This window comes from Halichoerus grypus, chromosome 13 (genome assembly GCF_964656455.1).
Source record: "Halichoerus grypus chromosome 13, mHalGry1.hap1.1, whole genome shotgun sequence".
NCBI classification, from domain to species: Eukaryota; Metazoa; Chordata; class Mammalia; order Carnivora; family Phocidae; genus Halichoerus; species Halichoerus grypus.
In genome coordinates, this window is record NC_135724.1 from 68510575 (window position 1) to 68533316 (window position 22742).

At 48.1% G+C, this 22742-nt stretch overlaps 1 protein-coding gene across 1 annotated transcript in view; it reads right to left on the minus strand.

Annotated features, from left to right (window-relative positions):
- Nucleotides 1–6833: 6833 nt before the first annotated feature.
- Nucleotides 6834–22742, minus strand: part of UPB1 (beta-ureidopropionase 1) — a 33396-nt gene continuing 17487 nt past the window's right edge. The window contains exons 5-10 of the mRNA XM_078060706.1: nt 21516–21677; nt 19018–19187; nt 14946–15027; nt 13682–13724; nt 12291–12445; nt 6834–10779 (exon numbers count right to left, since the gene is read on the minus strand). Of these exons, the coding sequence (XP_077916832.1) occupies nt 10696–10779; nt 12291–12445; nt 13682–13724; nt 14946–15027; nt 19018–19187; nt 21516–21677 (696 nt within the window). The 3' untranslated portion in view covers nt 6834–10695. The remainder of the gene's footprint in view (nt 10780–12290; nt 12446–13681; nt 13725–14945; nt 15028–19017; nt 19188–21515; nt 21678–22742) is intronic.

Consider the following 22742-nt stretch of genomic DNA (forward strand, 5'->3'; position numbering starts at 1 on the left):
ATACCAATGGTGAGAAGCTCTGTATAATGGGGTGCCCTGGTCAGGTCAGTTTGGCAAATACTGCACGCTACAGTCCCCTCCGGGGGATTTAAGAAGTGCAGAAAAGGCTCTGTATAATCCTGCAGCAAGGGGACTCCCTTCATTTATGGTTTCCCCAAATTCCTTAGCCACAGCTGTTGTTGGGTAACACTGTTACTCTGTGAAATATGCTAGCACTTGGGTAACCATTGGTCTAGTCCAAGGGGGAGAGTACAGCCCAGAGAGGGGAGCAACTGGCCCAAGGTCATCACTCAATGAGCTATAGACAGAGCTAGACCCCAACCCACCAGTGCTCCTTTCCCAACCTTCAGCCCTGACCATAGTCCAAAGTAACCCTGGTGGCCCTGTAGGGGCGAGCCAATGCCAGAAGAGCCAGGAAGTGAACTCTGAGTTCTGGAGCTGGAGATGGGCTGCCACAGGACCCTGGGGTTCTGCCTCCAGGTAGAAAGCCTGGCATGTGGCCCCAGTACTCTGGAAGAGCACAGATCCTGCTCCCCTTGCTGACTTGTCTCAAGCTACAGTATCCAAGAACACACATCACGGACTTGCCCCCACCCTCCAGAGTCAGAACAGAATTGAGAAAACCAGGAAGATACTGAGACATCATCCTGCTGTGCTGCTGGTCCCAGGGGCCAAGTGATGGGACCAGCATGGACTTAAGTGTTCATGGGAAAACCTCAGTGCCAGGAAATGGAGGCTGACACTCCCATGGGCCCAGCGCGGTGGCCTCTCCAGTGACTTCTCCGTCCTCCCCAGGCCCCTCCCCTGCCCGTCTCCCTCCTCTGTGTCTCTCCCTGGCTGCCTGCCCCGACATGCATCCTGAATACTGCTTCCTGAGGATCTGCCCCCAGCCCCTGGGTTTCCCCCAGAACCGAGGGATCTGGTGAGCCAGTCTCCCCAAGCTGTTTGGGGCCCCTTGATTTACAAGGGTTTGATGTCCACAGCTCAAAACAGACCCATTAGGCAGCCAAGTTGGCCTCCTTTCTATACCTCTCACCCACCAAAGTCCTTTCTTTCCTCAGGGCTCTGCTCAATGTCACCCCTTTTAAAGGAGTACCTTTTTCCACACCTCTCAGCCACATCATCCTGTCTACCTGTCTCCACTACTGTAGCCCCCAGCCCTTGACACCTAGTAGATGCTTGATAAAGTATGTGAATGAGTGGTCAGTGGCAGATTTTTAATGATGCCTGTTTTAGTGGCTTTCTTGTACTTTTCAGAATCAGAGGTCACCATTCAGGGGAAGGTTGCATTTGAACCTATGATGTTATGCAGAATTCAGCAGACACTCTCTCTTACGAGGATGAGTGGGAGGATGAAGCCCCCCCCCCCCAACTAGTGGCTACATTTCTGCACATCTCATGAGCAGAGACACTGGCTATTCATTCTGAACCAACTTCTCAGGAATGTTTGTATAGCAAGTAGCCTTGGAAGACATGAAGTATCTCCCTTCAGGGCCACAGACAGGCAGATACATTGCCCGTTATAAAAGATTTAGGCTCTTGGGGCGCCTCGGTGGCTCAGTCGTTAAGCGTCTGCCTTCGGCTCAGGTCATGATCCCAGGGTCCTGGGATCGAGCCCCGCATCGGGCTCCCTGCTCGGCGGGAAGCCTGCTTCTCCCTCTCCCACTCCCCCTGCTTGTGTTCCCTCTCTTGCTGTGTCTCTCTCTGTCAAATAAATAAATAAAATCTTTAAAAAAAAAAAAAAAAAGATTTGGGCTCTTTAAACTCAGGGTTCCTCTCCTGTGACACAACCCATCGCACGTGCAAGCGTCCCTGGCTTTCTTGGGAACTGGGACTTGGAGAATCTGCAGGACGATGCGGTACTCTACCTGGACGGTGCACTGGTTGTTGCTAACTCCCTGTGGGCAGCCTGGGGGCAGGAGGCATCCTGCACTATCTGGTGGTCAGTTTCATGTCTGCCCCGTTGTAACAACTAGTAGTAAGTCTCGTCCTGGTTGGGCAGATGGCTGTGACCCCTTTCAAACAACAGTTACAGAGATGCACACCTACGTGGAGCCTGAGGGTAGGAAATGCAAAACAGCTGTGGGAGGAAAGCAGGTGGCTCATTGGAACCTTCGCCGGTTTGCTTGAGCAATGAGGGATTGGAGCACGTAGTGCTTGCCAAGAAGGAATGTCACAGTTGGCCCTCTGCCGGCTCAGTGCTTCCTGCATTCTCTCATGCCAAACTTAACTCCACGAGGAGACAATCGTAAAGGGTCCCAGAGGTTTTTTTGCAGTGGGTTCAGGCTGCTGAAAAGAGCTTTGGTTCTCTTAGAGAGATTCCCATGAGACAAATTCCTATAGAAAGTCGTAGAAGAAGTACTGACCAGTATTTGGGCTCTTACTACCTCCAATTGGGTTTGCAATGCTGATGAAGGTAGCTGATAATGAGAAATGGGCCCCACCCTGGAATGCCTCCTCAAGAATCAACTTAAAAAGGTTTCTAAGTCGGCCTCCTTCACTCCTTCTTGGTCCACACTCTCTCATACAGCAGTTTGGATTTGGGGATTCAGACTTGATGATTCCTAGGCATGTTGCTTCTTTTTTTTTTTTCCTAAGAGCAACTCTAGGCCAGCCTGGTTGCCACATGTTCTAAAGTGACAGCCAAGGGGTGTCTGGGTGGCTCAGTCCATTATGCGTTCAACTCTTGATTTTGGCTCAGGTCACGATCTCAGGGTTGTGAAATTGAGCCCCACTTGGGGCTCCCCGCTGGGCATAGACTACTTAAGATTCTCTCTCTCTCTCCCTCTCCCTTTGCTCCTCCCTCTGCTCACGTGCTCTCACTCATTCTCTCTCTCTCAAATAAATAAATAACTTAAAAAAAAAAAATCAAGTGACAGCCCAGCTAAAAGGAGGCCTAGGGCTTCAAACTTGATTTTAGTTCAGCCGCTTAGATTCTCTTGTTGGACTGACCTGGCCATAAGTCAGAAGAACAATGGCCACTAGGGTAAGTATATTGTTTGCCAAGACCCACTACAGCGGCCCATGGAGGATGAAGTTGGAAAAATAACAGGTCTAGTGCATTTTATAAAAATGCCCTTGTTCCTCTTGCCCCTGGCCCTTCCAAACAAAGGCTAGGGGGTTGAGAAAGGGGTAACTGGGAAGGTGGTCTCAGCTATTGGAATTCACACTGACTTTGGAGGAGGAACAGCAACTTTGACACCTAGATAGGAAACAGCTTAGATTCTAGGAGCTAGGTAGGGAGGAGCACTAATCATTAATGATTTTTGTCTTCCATAATTGCCTCTGGAGCCTTCACTATGAAAAATGCCCCAGTGTGGCACTCCCAGACTTTTGTAAGCATGTTAAATATAACTGATTGCAGGCGTTTGTCTTCTTCCCAACCAGATGGTTTTGATCACAGCTTGATCACCATTCCTAATTAACCTTACCAGAAGCCTGTTGGAAACACAACACAGGGGATGTCCCTGGCTCCTGCATCTCCCAGGAAAAACAACCATAATACCACCAGATGTCTTCCCAACCCCTATCCTCATAGAACTCATTCAGCCATTCTGGGAAGAAGGCAAATGTCACCCAGCTGGTGGCATGGGCAAACAGGATAGATTGGCCTGACTACCTTCAGGCAGTCCTTCCAAAAACAAGGATTAGATTTAATTACTCAAACTAACTGGGAAACCTAAGGCCTACCAGCTGGTCAGGAGGCAACACTGGAGATGTAATCAACCTGTGCCCTGACTTATATAGGTCCTACTTGGGAAACCCCAACACTTGTGAAGAACACTTTCTAGGCGCACCACGTGTGCCCTGCTGACTGTTCTTGTATGGAAGCCAGGCAGTAACTTGCCAACCTCCCCCAGAATAGTGTCTTGCATCTTCATGCTGGTCATAGGCCAGAATCCATGGAATTACTGCCAAATCCAATGTCATCAAGATTTCTGTGTGGTGTTTTGTTTTTTGTTTTTTTGTGGGTTTTTTTAGGTATTGTATAGTGTTAGCTCTTACACTTAGGTCTTTGGTCCATTCAATTGTTGAAGCACATACCACCAATAGATCAGGTTGCCCACAGACAATTGTGGAGATCTCGCTAAAATGAGGCTAGCCCTAGTTACTAAGGGGAGCTTCCTGAACCAGTAACTGACTCGTTATTTATGTGCACTCTGTGGGCAGATATCCCCATGATGGTAGTCATCTGATTAGAAAAGGTGATACAACATTTGCCCCTGATTTTAGCTGAAGCAATCAGGGTTTCCACCTTGGCCCTGGAGGGCATTTCAGGTCAGTGTTAGATCACTAGCTAGGTTGGTATAGATAATAGAGTTGCCTAGACTTTCTCCAAGGTAGGCCAAGGTAGAGATTGGGCAATATCTAATATATCCTGCCATACCTGGATTAATGGCCTAGGCCGAGTGGAAAGGTCAATATTTGAGACAGCCACCTGACATTCTAAGGTAGACCTTGATGGTTCGTGGGGTTTGTCCATCCTGTTGGGTTGAGGACCCTGGGAAGTAGGACTGAGGGTAATTTGCAGGTTGGGCTTGTTCTGCTCCTTGAAGTTCTGTGGATAAAATTGATGAACTCCTACAAGAAAAATGGAACTGATTTGGTCCAGCCTCTGTTAGTCAAATTAATCAGAGTGTCTGATAGAGTAGTACACTCATGGGGAAATTGCCAGAAGTCAAGATGATGCAGAAATGAGAAATGGATATTGGTTGGAAGTTATTGCTACAGGTCTCTCACTTTTCTCAAATTTCTGCATGACGCATGAGCTAGAACCATGAATGCCTTTGTCCTGGACTGTCTTTCCAAAGATGTTTGCAGAACCAACAGCCTTAGAAGATAGAGCTGTCTCCCTCTGGAGCAAAGTGCAGGTGTTCTTCCAACCTTGGTAGACAGAGATAGTGTCTGCCTTCAGAGCAAAGGGCAGGCATGCTTTACTTTCCAGTATGAAAGATTCCAATTCTCTAAGCTCTTCTCCCTCTTTCCCTTTCTCTTTTTAATGCAACCCACTGCGCATGCAGGAGTCTCTTGACCCTCTTTTGTCTTGTCCTGGGGGAATTGGGGATCAGGGAACTGCAAGACGGTGCTGGTACTCTGGCTGCTTCTACTGCTGTCCTAAGCTCCTTTGTCTCTGAGGAATGCTGTGTCTTCTGCTAGCATCCATGAAACTGAGGTCAGCTAAGTTGTCAGCTTCCAAACAGGGTAAGAGCTCAGATTCTTCCCAGTTCCTGACAAGATGTTCGTGTTTCTTTAACACAGTGAATTCTATTTCTTAGAATTTATCCTAAAGGAAACAATAGAATTAAGACTAACTTAGCCATGAATCCTTTTAATATGCTGCTGGATTCAGTTTACTAGTACAGTTGACCCTCAAACAACACAGGTTTGAACCACACAGGTCCACTTATATGTGGATTTTTGGGGGGGGGTATAGTACAGTACTGTATATGTATTTTCCTGAGGATTTTCTTAATATTTTCTTTTCTCTAGCTTACTTTATTGTAAGAATATAGTATATAATACATATAACATATGAAATATGTATTCGTCAATTGTTTATGTTGTTGGTAAGGCTTCTGATAAGATTAAGCTATTAGTAGTTAAGGTTTGGGGAGTCGATGGTTATACATGGATTTTTTTTTTTTTTTTAAAGATTTTATTTATTCATTTGAGACACAGAGATACAGAGAGAGAGAGCATGAGCAGGGAGAGAGGCAGAGGGAGAAGGAGAAGCAGGCTCCCCGCTGAGCCAGGAGCCCGATGTGGGGCTCGATCCCAGGACCCTGGAATCATGACCCGAGCCGAAGGCAGACGCTTAACCATCTGAGCCACCCAGGCGCCCCTATACATGGATTTTTGACTGTGTAGGGAGTCGGTGCCCCTACCTAGCCCTTGCATTGTTCAAGGGTCAACTGTACTTTGCTGAGGAGTTTTGCATCAATATTCATAAAGGATATTGCTCTGTAGTTTTGTTTTCTTGCAGTGTCTTTGTCTGGCTTTGATATTAACGTAATGTTGGCCTCAATGAGTTAAGAAGTGCTCCCTCCTCTTCAATTTTTTGGAAGAATTCGAGGATTGGTTTTAGTTCTTTCTTTCTGTTTATTTTTTAACAGCTTATTTATTTATTTAGTAATCTCTACACCCAATGTGGGGCTGGAACTCATGACCCTGAGATCAAAAGTTGCATGCTCTTCTGACTGAGCCAGCTGGGCGCCCTGGTGTTAGTTCTTCTTTAAATGTTTGATAGAATTCACCAGTGGAGCCCCCAGGTCCAGTGCTTTCCTTTGTTAGGGGGGTTTTGATTACTCATTATGGGTTTTGATTACTAGTTACGGGTCTGTTTGGATTTTCTATTTCTTTTTTTTTTTTTTTTTTTTTTTTTTTAAAGATTTTTTATTTATTTATTTGAGACAGAGAGAATGAGAGAGAGAGAGAGAGCACATGAGACGGGGGAGGGTCAGAGGGAGAAGCAGGCTCCCTGCCGAGCAGGGAGCCCGATGTGGGACTCGATCCAGGGACTCCAGGATCATGACCTGAGCCGAAGGCAGTCGCTTAACCAACTGAGCCACCCAGGCGCCCCTGGATTTTCTATTTCTTCATGATTCAGTCTTGGTAGTTCATGTTTCTAGGAATCTGTCCACTTCATCTAGGTTGTCCGATGTGTTGGCAGACAATCGTGTTGGTTTGCAAATGTGGGAGCTCCCCAGGTGAAATCTGAAACTGGCCCCCATACATGGAGGACAAGGAGAGACTGAAGAAAGACGCAGACCTTCCCAGATTGTAGGTGGCAGTTTTAATAAGCAAGGCCACTTACATATGAGGCTCGTCTCGAGTGGCCACGAGACAAGTAGATCTCTGCACGTGTCCACCAGAATCTTAAGAGTTCATATAGAAATCTTAATGGGGTTCAGTCACACATACTGCCCAGATGGTCTTAATAATATATTACTCTCTCAAGCTGTGTCTTTGAAGTAGCTCCTAGGGTAGCAACAGTGGGCAGAACGTACATTCCAAGGATGGGGGGAAGCAGCAGGGGAGGGAAGGAGCCTCTGATTGCCTGGGTCCAGCTCATGGGTCAACCGGCAATCACATGCTCTTGGTGACCTCCTCTAACAAATTGTTCATAGTACTCTTATAATCCTTTTTATTTCTGTAGAATCAGTAGTGATGTCCCCACTTTCATTTCTGATTTTGGTAATTTGAGTCTTCCCTTTTTTTTCTCACTCAAGCTAAAGGTTTGTCAATTTTATTGGTCTTTTTGAAGAACCAACTTTTGTTCTCATTGCTCTTCTCTATTGTTTCTCTATTCTCTATTTTATTTCTCTCTGCTCTAATCTTTATTATTTCCTCGCTACTGTTACCTTGGGTTTAGTTTGCTCTTCTTTTTCTAGTTCCTTAAGATGTAAAATTCGGTTGTTGATTTGAAATCCTTCTTTTTAAAATTTTTATTTTATTTTTTTAAATAAACTCTAAGCCCAGTGTGGAGCTTGATTTCATGACCCCGAGATTAAGAGTCACCTGCTCTACAAATTGAGCCAGTCAGGTGCCTGCTTTTTTTTTTTTTTTAAAGATTTTATTTATTTGACAGACAGAGACACAGCGAGAGAGGGAACACAAGCAGGGGGAGTGGGAGAGGGAGAAGCAGACTCCCCGCTGAGCAGGGAGCCTCATGCGGGACTCAATCCCAGGACCCCGGGACCATGACCTGAGCTGAAGGCAGATGCTTAACGACTGAGCCACCCAGGCGCCCACCTGCCTTCTTCTTTTTTAATGTAAGTGTTTATAGCCATACATTTCCCTCTTGCACTGCTTTCATTGCATCGTACAAGTTTGGGTATGTTTTGTTATTGTTTTCATTTGTTCCAAGACATTTTCTAATTTCCTTTGATTTTAATCCATTGGTTGTTCAAAAATGTGTGGTTTAATTTTCACATATTTTTGAATTTTCCTTCTACTTATTTCTAGTTTCATTCCATTGTGATTGAAAAAGATACTTCATATGATTTCAATCTTTTAAAAATTTATCACGACTTGTTTTGTGGCCTAACATGTTATCTATCCTGGAGAATGTCTTTGCCTTTTTTCCTGTCAGGCACACTGTGGCTTGGCACCATTCTCCCCTGGTAACCCAGATTCTAGCAATAAAGCCATGGGCTGGCAGGAATGCTGTCTGCAGAGCTGGAGAGCCCCTCAAAAGCCTCAAACCCAGTCACCTCTCATCTTAGAGGTGAGAAAACTGAGGCTCAGAGGATCAGAGGCTTCACCCATGGGCCACAGGCCCTGTACACTAAACCACTGCAACTTCCCTTCTGTCGCATCAGCAATGATCACACAGAAACAAAAACTTCCACCCTAGGTTCAGTCAACAAATGTTTGCCGAGCATCTAAACATGAGTTAAACCCTCAAATGAGTCCATGTGTGCAGGGCCCATCTACTCTAAGGCAGACCTGAACATTTTGATTTTAGGCAGTGAGAGGTATGGAGAATCAAATCCTTTCTGGTGTATTAGTGCCCATTTCATAAACGTACCAACTTGTTATCTAAGCTAGCTTCTGTATTAGGTTGACTACATGCTCCTTTTAGAAACCACAGGCACAAAAGTTGTGGACACTGAAGGCCAGCCAGAAAAGCTCACTGTATCTGCAGGGCTGGATTCTATGAAAAATAAGTACAAAGGGGGCTTTTACATGAAGCGAAAAGTCTGTGGCTCAGAGAGGCAAAGGGGGTTAACACAGAGGGATGGCCAGGCAGTTCCAACCAGGTTTTTCTCCCCAGGTGGCTGTCCAGGAGCACCCTGGCCCTGACATGGGATTGGTTCATGCAATTCAGCTGTTGGGCCAGGAAGGAATGAGCTGCCTTCTCTGACCGGGCACAGTAAGGGTAGAACCAGAGGACCCCACTCCCACCTCCAACACTGTGGCCGACTGTGGAGGTTTGAGACTTCACAGTTGGGACTCTTGTTTTAGAAAATATGTATTTATTTGAGAGAGAGAGAGCAAGCAGGGGGAAGGGCAGAGAGAGAGAGGGGGAGAGAGAGAATCTCAAGCAGACTCCCTGCTGAGCACGGAGCCCAACTCAGGGCTGGATCTCATGACCTTGAGATCATGACCCTGAGATCATGACCTCAGCCGAAACCAAGGGTCAGTCACTCAACCGACTGAGTCACCCAGGTGCTCTCAGCACAGGTGGGACTTTTGCTGTGTGATGCAAGGAACAGAGCCCACATAGGCTCCCTGGCCCATCTAGTCTGTGCTTCACCACTGTCCTGTGACATAAAGCAGAAGAGGGGATATGGTCCCACTTTACAGATGTGGAAGCCAAGGTTCAGAGAGGTGAGTAACCTGCTATGTCAGTCAGGCAATCAGTGCTCAATCAGAGAAGCAGAATCAACAGGGAATGCAGATATATTTATATATACAGGAGATACATACATATACATATATATATACACACACACACATGCATATATATATATATATATATATATATATATATATATATATATATATATAAAGATACAAAGAGATTTAGTGCAAGGAATTGCCTTACATGATGATGGGGGCTGGTTAGCCAAGCCTAAAATCTAGATGGGACAGGCCACCAGGAATGGCAGGCTGAGACTTGGGGGGCACAGACTGATGGTCTGCTCTCTCTATAAATCTCTATTGCTACATCATACCATGGACTACCATGGCCCCCTTTAACCCTGCAAATAGAGTCATGAGTGCCTTTAAATGAAACAAATTAGAGAAGAATTCCAGAAAACCTAGCACCAATGCAGAAAACTCATCCTGAAGATTAGAAGGAGAACAGTAGGATATATATTAAGAGATTTATTGCAAGGCATTGATTTAAGTGATTGTAGGGGCTGGAGAGACAAGTCTGAAATCTGTAGGGCAGGTGATCAGGAAAAACAAATGGGATCTCTCAGGCACATAGGGGTGGGGGAAGCTGCTATCCACAAGCAGAATTTCTTCTTCATCGGGGAAGCCTCAGCTCTCCTCCTGAGGGCTTTTTGACCGATTGAATCAGGCCTACCTGGATTATCTAGAATAATCTCACTTGCTTAGTTGACTGGTTATGGACTTTAATCACATCTACAAAATACCTTCATAGCAACACCCAGATCAGCGTCTGATTGAATATGTGGGGACAGAGCCATGTTGACACATCCAGTGACTGTCTCCCCTGCCCACAGCCACCCAATAGCTCAATGACTCTGGATCAGCCTCAGCTTCCCCTACTTGCACATACGCTCCCACCCTTACCCTCAGGTTGCTGACGGTCTAAACAGAGGAAGAGAGGAACCTCAGGACTAGAGCATCCCATGTGTCTAACTGCAAATGCACCTGCACCATCAGTGCCTGAGATTTTTTTTTAAAATGGAGGTAAAATTCACATGACATAGATTTAGCCGTTTTAAAGTATACAATTCAGTGGCATTTCACATGGGTACTTTCACAGTGTTGTGTAACCATCACTTCTGTGTAGGCCCAAAACATTTCATCAGCCAGGAAGGAAACCTCATACCCACTGCAGTTACTCTTCAATCCACCCCCCCACCTGGAACATTTTTAAACCAACAGTGTTATCAGGACATCATCAGGGGGAACTTGGGCGTATAAAGCCTGCCGTACTTGCTGATCCGCCAGGGGCAGAGGTGCCCTCCCTGGCGGGCAGGGGCTAAAATCCAGCTACTCTTTCACAACATTGGGGCTGTAGTTGGGTTTGACGGCTTCAGTGAGCTCCTGAGCGTACATCTCATATCTGCCGGTCATCTGAAAGCAAAACACAGGCAGATTCCGGTTTACTCACCACCACCTCTTGCCACTAGAGGGCAGCCGTAGGACAGAAATTTGTCAGGAAGGCCAGCGGGAGGACAGGACGGTTTCAGACTATAACGTAGAGGAACAACCCCTGTGTGGCCACTGGGTACTGATTCTAGCGCTATAGCAAAGATCACAGATGCTGAGATGACTCACACACACTGGCCCCTCTTGCTGGAAGACCTCTGTGACCTGTCCTTCCAGAAGGTGTGGCCTGCCCCGAGGTAGAAGGGAAGAAGGCTGTCCTGAGGTCTTGCAGAACCCCAGAAGAACAGCCTACAGCCCAGAGAGGGGAGTGACCTGCTCCAGGTCTCCAGGCAGCAGTGGAATTTGCTGGGATTTGTACCCTGGACTCCTGGTTCTGGGTCTGGGGGAGAGTGTGGGCAGGGCTGGCAAACCTACCCAGGGTGCTCACACCCAGGCATTCCCTCCCTCCTTCCCAAAACCCCGACAGGAGCTCAGGCCCATCACCATAGTTTGGGGCGGGGTGGGGCTTTTGCATTCAAAAAGTTACCGATGAGAAAACATTCTGTTTATTGTGTGGAATCTTGCATTAATCTGAGCTTCCCAGGAAGAGGAGAGCCAGGCCAGGAGACGTTCATGTGGGCAATGCCTTATTTGTCTGATGAGGATCTGAGACTCAGGGAACATGCCCAAAGACCCATGCTCAGGTAAACGGGGGAGGTGATTCCTCCCGGACACGCTGGGCAAAGTCATGCAATCATGAGGACATTCATTTGCATGTATAAGTGGGTTCTGAGTTGGTAGAAATACTGCTGGACACGAATGCAGCAAACTCCATCTGCATCCAGGATAAGAGGGCATGTTCCAGGGGGCCAATGGCTGCCACCACCCCATTCCAGGAGGGTGGGCACTTCTGCTCCTCCCAGGACCCCTGGTGTCACGTGTATTAGGTCTCAAAGGCCACTTGAGACCTTCCAGTTTTACAAACAGGCATACTAAGGCCTGGGAGCAGAAAGGGCTTGCTTAGGGTGACTGAGAGAGGCCGTGGCAGAGACGGGCCTAGATTCCATTTCTATGTGTGACCCATTTCCCTCTACTATCAAGGCCTAGACCATGGGGCCAGGCCACAGGCAGAGCCAGACACCCACATTTATCTTGTGATAAGTGCAAATGCCTGGAAAGGAAAAAAAGGATTAGAGAAGCTGATCCACTCTATTCTCCGGACAAATGAAATTGAGATTAATTTGTTTGAAGGCGCCCAGAATCTAAATCAGACAAGAGGAGAATTTATTAAGGTCTGCTGCTTGGGCATCATTTGACCCAGTGGCTCCTCCCTCGCACACCAGCTCTGGGAGGAAAAGACTGGGTCCTCTGCTCGGCTTGGAGCCTCATCTGGCCGCTCCTGAGAGCAAACCCAGCAGCTGTGGTTTCCAGCTCTGAGAGCAGTATAGGGGTCCAAACAGAGGAGCGGGGCAACAGCAGCGGACTCAGGGACCCACCTTGAAGTTCCAGATGTCATTCACCTGCCGGCAGAGGTTCAGGTCAAGCTCAGCAACCAGCAGCCCGTCCCGGGTGCGGGAGAGCCCGGGAGTGCGGCTGCTATCCGGGGCTGCCACGTAGCTCGAGCCGTAAAAGTAGCCAAAGTCCTGGTGAGCTTTGGAGGAGCAAAAGAAAGCATCCGTGAGCTTGTGCAGGCAGAGAGGTAGGCATATCGAGCGACACCCAGGACAAAGTGTCCGTGCCACCCTCCCCACCCTCCCCGGCATCCCCGTGCCACCTCCTCAAACAACCTGCCTCCCTCCTCAGGCCTGAGGCTGAGCAAGTTCCTACAAAAGTCACCCTCACAGCCCTCACCTCTGCCCCTGGGAACATTCTTAAAGGTCATCCTTGTAGAAGTGTTAGCCCTTACTCCCAACGTTAGCCACCCACAGCCCAAGGGAGTCCTATAGCTCTGCAGGGCTTCCTGTGTGATCTGCTTCCTATGGTGGCCCAACACGGTGAGCGAGAGGCTCTGCCCTCACTTGCCTTCCCAGCTGCGTCTGCCGTACCTTCCCTCCATGCCTCGGTCCCCTCACAAGTCAGGTGGTGCTAACAGCTACGGTGTAAGGAGCAGGGCCTAGCAGGGGCTTGGACACAGAAAGCACCCAGTGGACCTCATTTCCCTGCCTCACTGCACCTCTCTCTGTAGGGAGCTAACTGGGATTGGACACTCTGGACCTCAAGTGAGGGGATCTGGAACCCTTTTAGGAAGTGCTTTTCTGGGAAAACAGACCTGCTCAGTCCTCTCTGCCTTTTCCAGGGGATCCCCTAAGCTAGTTCTGAGACCTCCCTGGTGGGCCCTTGCCTTCCACATTCTTAGCCAGAGAGGTGGGACCAGTGGGTGGGGGATTCCTACCAGAGGTGAGGTGGTATCTGCCCTCAGATCAAAACAAGCTGCGGTCTGAGGAACCCAAGGCAGTCTATGCTGATGTTCTGGGACATTTGTGCAGCTTGGGATGGGGCGTGGTGGCAGGTGAAAAGGACAAAGGAAGAGAGGGAAGGAGATGTGTAGGGTGGATAAAGCACCCCCTCTTTCAAGGGAGCCCACAAAAGGCTCTTCCATGTCTTCTAGGCCCATCTCCTTACCAGTCCCGGGGGAGGGATGGAGTCCAACCCAATACCATTCAATCCCCAATTGGGGAATGAGGTAGTCACAAGCCCAGGACCCAGCCACAGTCAGGCTCCCACACTGTGGGCCACGAAGACGAGAGGAGAGCACCCCTCTGACAATGGGTCACATGTGCAGACCACAGTCTGTGGGGTAGACCCTGCCCAGAGGGGGCAGACAGAGAAGGGGACAGTGAGGCCCACGCCTCAGCTGCAGCCAACCACAGAAATTCCTGGAACATACCTTTCTTCCCATCTCCAGAGGTAAACTCGTTCGGGAAGCACTCCTGTGAAACAAAACCGAGGTGAGGCAAACCCACAGGCGGCACTACCAGCATGTCCCACCGCAAAGTCCGGCTGAGGGGGACTCAGGGGAGCAAGTTACAGGCAGAGAAGGAATGGCCTGTACTCGCCGGGCGATCAACAAGTACTTATGAAATGTCCCCGCTGAGTCGCCAGCACTGGGCCAACACAGGCGGCCAGCAGGGAATTTGACAGGCAAGGTAAAAACCCCGACTTTGTCTCTGCGGAGTTTATAATCTGCTGGGAGGGGAAAAAAAAAAAAAAGACGTTGAGCAGAGCAGTTCTCAGGCCTGTGGAAGGCGGCTGAGGTTTGTCTGCCTGGGAAATAAAGCCCCAGCCTGGGGTCTCTGAGGGGACTAAGGGGGTGCTCACACACTGCTGTCAGAACTTCCCCCAAAGCCTAACGGAAACTACCTCAAGCCGTGATGGGGTTACACAGGCTAATGAAAACACTGAGTTTCTTCATGTTGCCAGAAATTGGACCGACTTACTGTAGATACCTTGATTATCTCAGCCTGAGCAGATGCTCTGATCAGAGTTTGACATCCGATTAATAAGAATGAGGAAGAGGATTATTACGTAATGAATGCATTGTGTTTTGTAGTCAAGTTCACTCAGTGCATGGGTCAATGGGGAAAAATATGAAACAGGAGGGGCACCTGAGTGGCTCAGTCAGTTAAGCGTCTGCCTTCAGCTCAGGTCATGATCCCGGAGTCCCGGGATCAAGCCCCGCATCGGGCTCCCTGCTCTGCGGAAAGCCTGCTTCTCCCTCTCCCACTCCCCCTGTTTGTGTTCCCTCTCTCACTCTCTCTCTCTAATAAATAAATAAAATCTTTAAAAAAAAATTAAAAAAATATGAAACAGGAGACTTGGTGGGACAGGGTGAGAGCCTTCCAAAACAGTTTCAGCTACAAACCCAAATAGACAAAAACAGAAGAGAGACATAGTAATACCTTTAAAAGGAACAAACCAAGCCAGTCTCCCCTCTTCTGGGATCCTAGAATTTGTGGCACGCACACAGGGACAAGGACAAGAGGTGTGTGGTGTCCCCACCGGGGCCAGCAGACAATTGCTTCCCTTGTGGCCTTTGCTGGTTGAAGAGGCCAGGCCCCCTCTAGGCAGGCAGCTTTCCTAGCAGCTCTGTCCCCTCCCCAGCACACCTGGTTGACCAAGCCCGGGAGCCCAGCCAGACCGCGGGGACTTACCTTGCCCACTCGGTTGATGGCACAGGTGAAGCAGTGATTTGCAATGGCTGCATTTCTGGCCTCAACTGGCCACAGGGACTCACTGTGAGGGAGAAGCGAGAGGAACCAGGTGGCTGACTTCCCAGCCAGACGGGCTGGGTGCTCGGTCCAGAGCTACAGCCAGGCTGCCGGCCTTCTCAGCTCTGCGGCAGGGATGGCCAGGGAGACTGGTGTGGCTGCAGGTGTCCCCAAACCCACGGGCAGGCCAGCTTGTCCCATGCTCAAACCCAAGCAGCCTTTTGGGGCGGGTCTGCTGCAGGCCAAAGCAGCCCTGAGCCACAGTTTTCTTTTCTGAAACTTCCTGAAAGGGATATTGTAAGGACTGACCACACCGGTGAAGCTTCTAGAGGGGGCTGCATGGCAGAAACTCCATAACTGCTAGTTCTCTCTCCTTCCCTCCTCCTGGGTTGGGTGAAGAACTCACCTTCCAGGCCGGTCAGAGCCTCACCTGGCAAATGTCAGAAGGGAGCTGGGGGCCTAAGGGCTCATGCACAGCCCTCTGTGGGCTCCAACTGCTGCCCTAATCCCTATCCTGCTCTGTTGCCTTGCAAAGCAGTCCCCAGAGCAAACAGAGGAAACCTGAAAGGAATTTAGGTAACTGGAAAGGGTAGTAGATTCTGTAGCAGGTGTCATCTCCCCTGAGCCGGTCCCCATCTCCCAGTGCCTTCCTGTTTTCCTCTCCTGAATCCCGAGACTCTAAGCAGAGGCTCCTTGGCCCTCTTACTGGCCCAGAAAGGAGGCACCACAAGGGCACAGCTGAGCTGTGGGCCTTCCTCAGTTCGGCACCCACAAAGGTAGGATAGGATGGGAAGCGATATCCCAACTGAAGACCCCGTCCTTCTCCGGCCCACCAACTACAATGTGCCATGGAGTCCAGTGGGCCTTCTTGTCACTAATTATCTCTTGTCTGAGGAACAACATCATTAGGATTCTGGATTGACAGGTGTAATGCCCACTTAGAAACACTAAGTGACTGGGAGCAAAATGCCCTGGAATCTTTCTTCCTGTCAGTGTGCACCTGGTTTAAACCGGGAGTAGGTGGAGGGAGTGGGTGCTTGACAAGCCTAATTCTCAGGAGGATTCACGAGTCTGGAAAAAAAAAATCACAGGCTTGATTGAGGGGACTCATTTGCTGCTTTTTTTCCCCCAGCTGCTAAGCCAAGCTGACAAAACTTTTAAGAAAGGATTTTTATAGAAACACACCCGTAAAATGACATTTTCAGGAATTAAATAGACAGTTGCAGGGTGAGTGCCATAAAACATCTTTCTTGCAATTCTCCTGGGAGGGTACGTTGCGTAGGACTCAAACCCACAGCTGGCAATAAAACTTAGGCTCTCCAAACAAGCAAGGGAGAGGAAGCTGGAGGTTCATGAGAGCCCAGCGTGTGCGGGAATCACGGAGAGCCCACTGGGGGCATGGGGACATCTGCCTTATTCCCAGTGTGGCTACACTAGCCCCTAAAAATAATCATGGTGGGAAGAAGACACGCATTGAAGGGATGAAGGCACGACTCTCCTATTCACACACATATGTGGCCGAAATCTTAGACCACATGGGCTGCATGGCGCCGTCAGGACGACTCTGTTCATCAAAACACACTTCAATTCTATTGTGTGCTTAGAACTGTGGGACCCCAAAAATGAGTGAGAACACCCCACCAACCCACAGAGCATGTGGGAGTCGGGGGGACAGGACATGCCAGAGAAGGGATGGATGGTTCCAGAAGCCATTGTTTATGTGCAGCTGGTGGGGATTTGCCTGACCTTGTGCTGAAAAACATTCACCATCAATTCCATAAATAATCATTTATCATTTTAAGAAAACCACCCAGAATCCCACCATCCTAATAAACCATCTGTTGTAATTTTTCCACACTCCACATCTATCCTTGGCAAGAAATGTTTACAGAGCTCTGACCGCAGCCTGGAAACATCTTTCTTTGCTCACAGGTTCTTGTCATGAGGCTGCATTATCTTCAGAATGACTTTTGAGTGGCTGTGCACTAACATGGAAGAGATGGGCTGAAATTTACCTAACCCTGACATTTCTCTCACCTCTAGCTCTTTTATTATTATAAATAAAGCTGCCAGAAACATCTTCATGCATACAGCCTTTTCCTCCTCTTTTAGACACTCTGTCAGGTAAAGTTTTAGGAGTATAATTATCCGGTCAAAGGGTGTGAACATTTTGGGAGCTCATGAAACATACCACTTTCCAAAGGACCTGTTATCGTTTTAACTGACAGCCTCATCATACCCTTGAAAGGCACGAGTTGGATGATTGTTGGTTGAGAAAGGAAAATCAATAATTTTTAATAAGCCTAATAGGCTGCTGAAGACGCAAGCAGTTATGTGCATATTACATTGAGGTGCTTCTGGGTGCTTAATTGGGGCTAATAAAAGCCCGACAGAATAAGGTCAGGGATGCGGCCGTCTGAGCCTGAGTCCTCAGCTTTGCCTGCCTTGGCCCAAGAGCCAGTTCAGGCAGAGATGCTCAGCGCATTGGCTTCAGGTTCCTCGAGGGACCCCTGCAGGTAGATGGCGCTTGCTGAATGCCTTACACATGGCTGGCAGGAGGAGGCTGCTCCAGGGGGCTGGCCCGGAGGTTCTGCCCAGGTCCGGATGCTGGATGACCACTAATTACCCTACGTCACAACTGCCTTTGGATTCTGTCATAGTAACCAAGCTGCCATGAGGCCCCAGGGAGATTCTTCAGGGGATGTCGAAGACGAGTTTTTTCCCCTTCTGCCCAACAGCGCCCCTCCAGGACACAGACAGAAACCTCGGGTGCACGGAGGGGGCAGCTGACCTGAGGTAGCCCACTAGGTTTGCGTTCTGGCTCATTGAGGGACCTGCTGTGCAAATCAGAATGCTGTGAGGATGTCGCTCTTGAGAAGGGGGCACAGTGCTTAGAAGAAAAGGTAAAGTAAATGTCACATTCTGACCTTCAGAAGAAATTAGACTGCAATTTAGTCAAGAGAGAAGAGTGACAGGGGTAGGCTGGCAGGGAACTCAAAGCTGCCCACCAGAACTGTCCCAGCTGCTCCCCACCGAGGGATCGGGGCCCTCCCCACCACCAGCGTCCCACTGCTAGAGCACTGGCAACCAGGACAACGAGAGTGAAAGCCAACACCTCCTCATTCAGGAATCCTGCTTTGGAGGAAGTGAGTTGGGGAGAAAGATATTTGCACATAATTCCTAGAGTTCTGGTACTTGTTAATGATGCAAAACTGGAAACCACCCAAATACTCAGCCATTGGGGAAGAGAGAAGCAGCGGAAGTGCAGTCATGCTGGGTCATCTTAGCTCACCCGCCATTATTAAATGAAGGGCCCCAAGGGTCTTGTGCAGGGGCCCAGGAACTGCCAGGGCCCGCCCCCCCCCCGCCTTCATCAGGATAGATTTATCTGTTTCAGGATGAGGCTAACACCGAAACTCGTGTTAGGTGTTAGAAGAAAACACTTTGCTGGTTAAAAACAAATTTCAGAGCCACTTGGCTGATCTCTTAAGGACCCTCTCGGCTTTGATTCTCTCATTGGCTCCTTCCCTCGTCCAGGTGTCTGCCCTCCATGTGCTGGATGTCGCAGACAAGAGGCTTAGGAATCCGTGGTCCCTCTGTGAGGGAGCACAGTGGCCGTGACAGGGAAGGGGGCTAATTCTGGCCAGGCACCTACTATGCTCTGGGCACTTTAGAAGAGGAACTTTTTGGAAGCCTGACAATTATGGCGCGAGTGGAGGGGGACTGTTATCCTCTCAGTGTTCAGAATAATAGCAAAGGAATAGTATTTTACAGCAAGGCAGCTCTCGGCGGGGGGGGGGAGGGGGATCTTAATTGATGTTGAGTGGTTTTTTTTTTTTTTTCACAGTTCTGAAATATACAACACGCAATCCCATAGCTCAGATTTGTTAGACAACCTGGTGGCCTCACTTGCCTGCTACAGTTTACCAAACCCACCTCTGAACCCTGCTGCTTGGCCATGAGCTGAAGAGACCTAGGTCCCAAGAACCCTCCCAGATCCTACTTGCTGAGAGACCTGAGTGCTCCAATGGTGGCTGAGGGGTTGAAGATGATCTCAGCCCCGTTGATGCTGTACATGAGCCAGTTGAGAGGATGGTGCCGCCCATAGCAGATGTTCACTGCAATCCTCCCAAACTGAGTCTGGAACACGGGGTGTCCGAGGTTTCCCTCCATGTAGTAAGTTGACTGAAAAACAAAGGGCCCTGTATGAAAGCCTCTGATCTGTACAATTTCTCTTTCCTTAGACCTGACAGAAAAAAAGAAAATATTGCCAGGACTCCAAAAGTAACAATCTAGGCTGTGACTCTAAGTTCCCAAATTTCAATCTGCTAAAAAAAAAAAAAGAGAGAGAGAGAGAGAGAGAGAGAGAGAGAAACCGAAGAAACCAGACACAATAACTGGGAAATCACCATGGTTAATTTTTTCCCCACAATTTCTTTTGTGGCACATCCAAAAAATCCCCGAAGCAACTTCCCACAGTATTTTAAGGATAAACTTTGGTTAGGTTTCAGTCATGGTACAACAAATGGTCAAGGTTTGGTCAATGTTAACATGAGTTAGTCAATGTCTTCACCAACCACATGTTCCTATGAAGAATGTCAGAGCTGCAGGGACTGGAAACTCATACAGAGCAATCCCCACCTATTGGGGGAGAACACCACGGCCTCAGTGGCCATGTGACTTGTCCAGCTGATGAAGGCCAATCTGAGACTAGAGCTCACACCCTGAAAGTACTCTCCTCCACAGAGCTCCCTGGGCATCCTGCCCGGGACTAGGGACGTCCTGCCATGTCTGCCTCTCTGCCTGCCCCCTTGGGGTGCTGGCACTGGGACATTTTCATGGCCGGCACTGTGGAGGGGCTAGAGGGCTAGTTGGGGTCCCAAACAGATCTGCTCCCAGAACGTTTTGCCTCTTCCCATTAATTTCAAAATGTGTTAGGGTCAGGCAGCAACCAGGATGTGTACATGTGGTGGACACTGGAGTAGATCCTGGTGTGTTGAGACAAGCCCTTCACTATCTGCTGGGAGCTAAAGATTAATCCCAGGGTAAACAGGTGATGAGCACATCTTCCCACCCCCACCTCCAGCTGTCACTGAGAGACACCAGGGTTTTTTTTCCTCCCTAGGGAACGCCATCTAGCTCTGTAGGTCCATCCTTGTCCTTCTGACCAGCCTGGGAGTGTGGTTGGAACGCCCACAATCAGGGAGGGCAGCAAAGGACTGGGTGTATCACATTCTGAACAACTGTATTTATTGCAGGTCAAGTTCAGGTTTCATATCTTAGGTATTAGGTAGAGTCCACCCCTCTTCACCCAATCCACCCATGCATTGGCATCAACTAATCAGAATAACTCTCCTCACTTATACCTTGATCACGGGCACAAAGCTTTACCTAATACCCATGTGCACAGATACGCGCATTTACCTCCTGCCGTCCAACACATCGACACGGCTAAGACCTCACGTGACTTATGAACAAGGACTCCCACTTCCCAAACGAGGGCTAGACTGTGACAGGTGAGGAGCTCAGAGCCCGAAAGGGGCTGCAGGAATCATTTCACATTTGTGCACTATTTATTTTATTTATTTTGGTTTTAGTCTATATACCACTTACCTCAGAGATGAATTTAAGAAAGCCAAGTCAGGTTATATTAAAAAAAGAAATAACCAGGGGCACCTGGGTGGCTCAGTGCCTTCAGCCCAGGTCATGATCCCAGTGTCCTGAGACAGAGTCCCGCATTGGGCTCCCTGCTCAGCAGGGAGTCTACTTCTCCCTCTGCCTCTGCCCCTCCCCCTGCTCACGCTCTCTCTCTTGCTCTCTCTCACTCTCTCTCAAATAAATAAATAAAATCTTAGGGGTGCCTGGGTGGCTCAGTTGGTTAAGTGTCTGCCTTTGGCTCAGGTCATGATCTCCAGGTCCTGGGATCGAGCCCTGCGTTAGGCTCCTGGCTCAGTGGGGAGTCTGCTTCTCCCTTTCCTGCCTCTCCCCTTCTCTCTCAAATGAATAAATAAAATGTTTAAAAAATAAAATAAGATAAAATAATAAATAAAAAATTTTTAAAAATTAAAAATTTAGGGACGCCTGAGTGGCTCAGTCGGTTGAGCGTCTGCCTTCAGCTTGGGTCGTGATCCCAGGGTCCTGGGATTGAGTCCCACATCGGACTCCTTGCTCAGCGGGGAGCCTGCTTCTCCCTCTGCCTGCCTCTGTCTCTCTCTCTCTCTGATAAATAAATTTAAAAAAAAATTTTAAATTTATTTTTGTATAATAATTTTATATAAAATTGTATTTAAAAAATTTAAAAAAAAGAAATATCCCTCTGTGCTTGGTGTTTGGGACTCACCCAGGAGTCCCATTCAAATCTCATCTCTCCATGTGATCACTACAGCCATACTGTGTTCCAGTGTTGTGTGACGGGACATGATCCAACACAGGATTTCCCTCACGGAAAGATCCACAGGCAGGTGTGGACCGAAGGGCCAGTAAGCTGAGTGGGTTTTTGTAGGGCTGGCTCACCTCGTTGAAGTCGCCCACTCTGGGGATGTGGTTTTTCCTGGTCTTTCCCAGGACTGCTCCGGAATTGGAGATCACCACGGCTGTGTTCCACAGAACGTCCCCGTGCTCTCTGTCTCGTTCCAGGATAGGAGATACCACCACCATGTCGTGCTTCTTTGCCAGCTGGAAAGATGAGGAATGTAGCAGAGTCATACTTTTAAATCAACCGTCATAGTTTTTTTTTTTTTTTTTTTGAAGAATTAAATGATCCTACTAAATAATTTGACTTGGTTCAGAGCTATCTATCATTTGTATTTGTTCTTTGGAAGGCTGAATGCCAGCGTTGTCCTGATGCCCAAGCTGAGCTAAGTAAGAATAACTGTTGTCCTTGTGTCCTGTTGGTGGAAATGTAAAATGGTGCAGTGGCTGTGGAAAATAGTATGGCAGTTTCTCAAAAAAATTAAAAATAGAACTACCATATGATCTAGAAGTCCCACTTCTGGGTATATATCTGAAAGAATATCTTGAAGAGATATTTGTACACCAATGATCATAGCAGTACTCTTCATAAGAGCCAAGAAGTAGAAGCAACCCAAAAATCCACTGAGGGATAAATGAATAAATAAAATGTGGTACATCTGGGGTGTCTGACTGGCTCAGTTGGTAGAGCATGTGACTCCTGATCTCGGGGTTGTGAGTCTGAGCCCCACATTGGCTGCAGAGATTACTTAAAAAAAAATCTTAAAAAAAAAAAATAAAATCTTTTAAAAATATGGTATATCCATACAATGGATATTATTCAGCCTTAAAAAGGAAGGAAATCCTGTCGTCACATGGATGACATGTGATTCACATGACACCATGAGCCTTGGAGACATTATGCTACATGAAACAAGCTGGTCACAAAAAGACAAATACTGAATGAGTCCACTTACGTGAGGTATCTAAAGTAGTCAAATTCATAGAAACAGGAGGTAGGATATTGGCTGCCAGTAGCTGGGGGTGAATGGAGAGTTGTTTAATGGGTACAGAGTCTCAGATTTACAAGATGAAAAAGTTCTGGAGATCTGTTTCATAACAATGTGAATGTACTTAGCACCCCTGAATGATACACTTAGAAATGGCTGAGATGGTAAATTTTATGTGCTGTTTACCACAATAAAAAAAAAAAAAAAAGAATATTCCTCATACTTTTCATCATACCAACCAAGCCAAACCAAACTCTTTGATGCTGAATTCCTTTTGTCT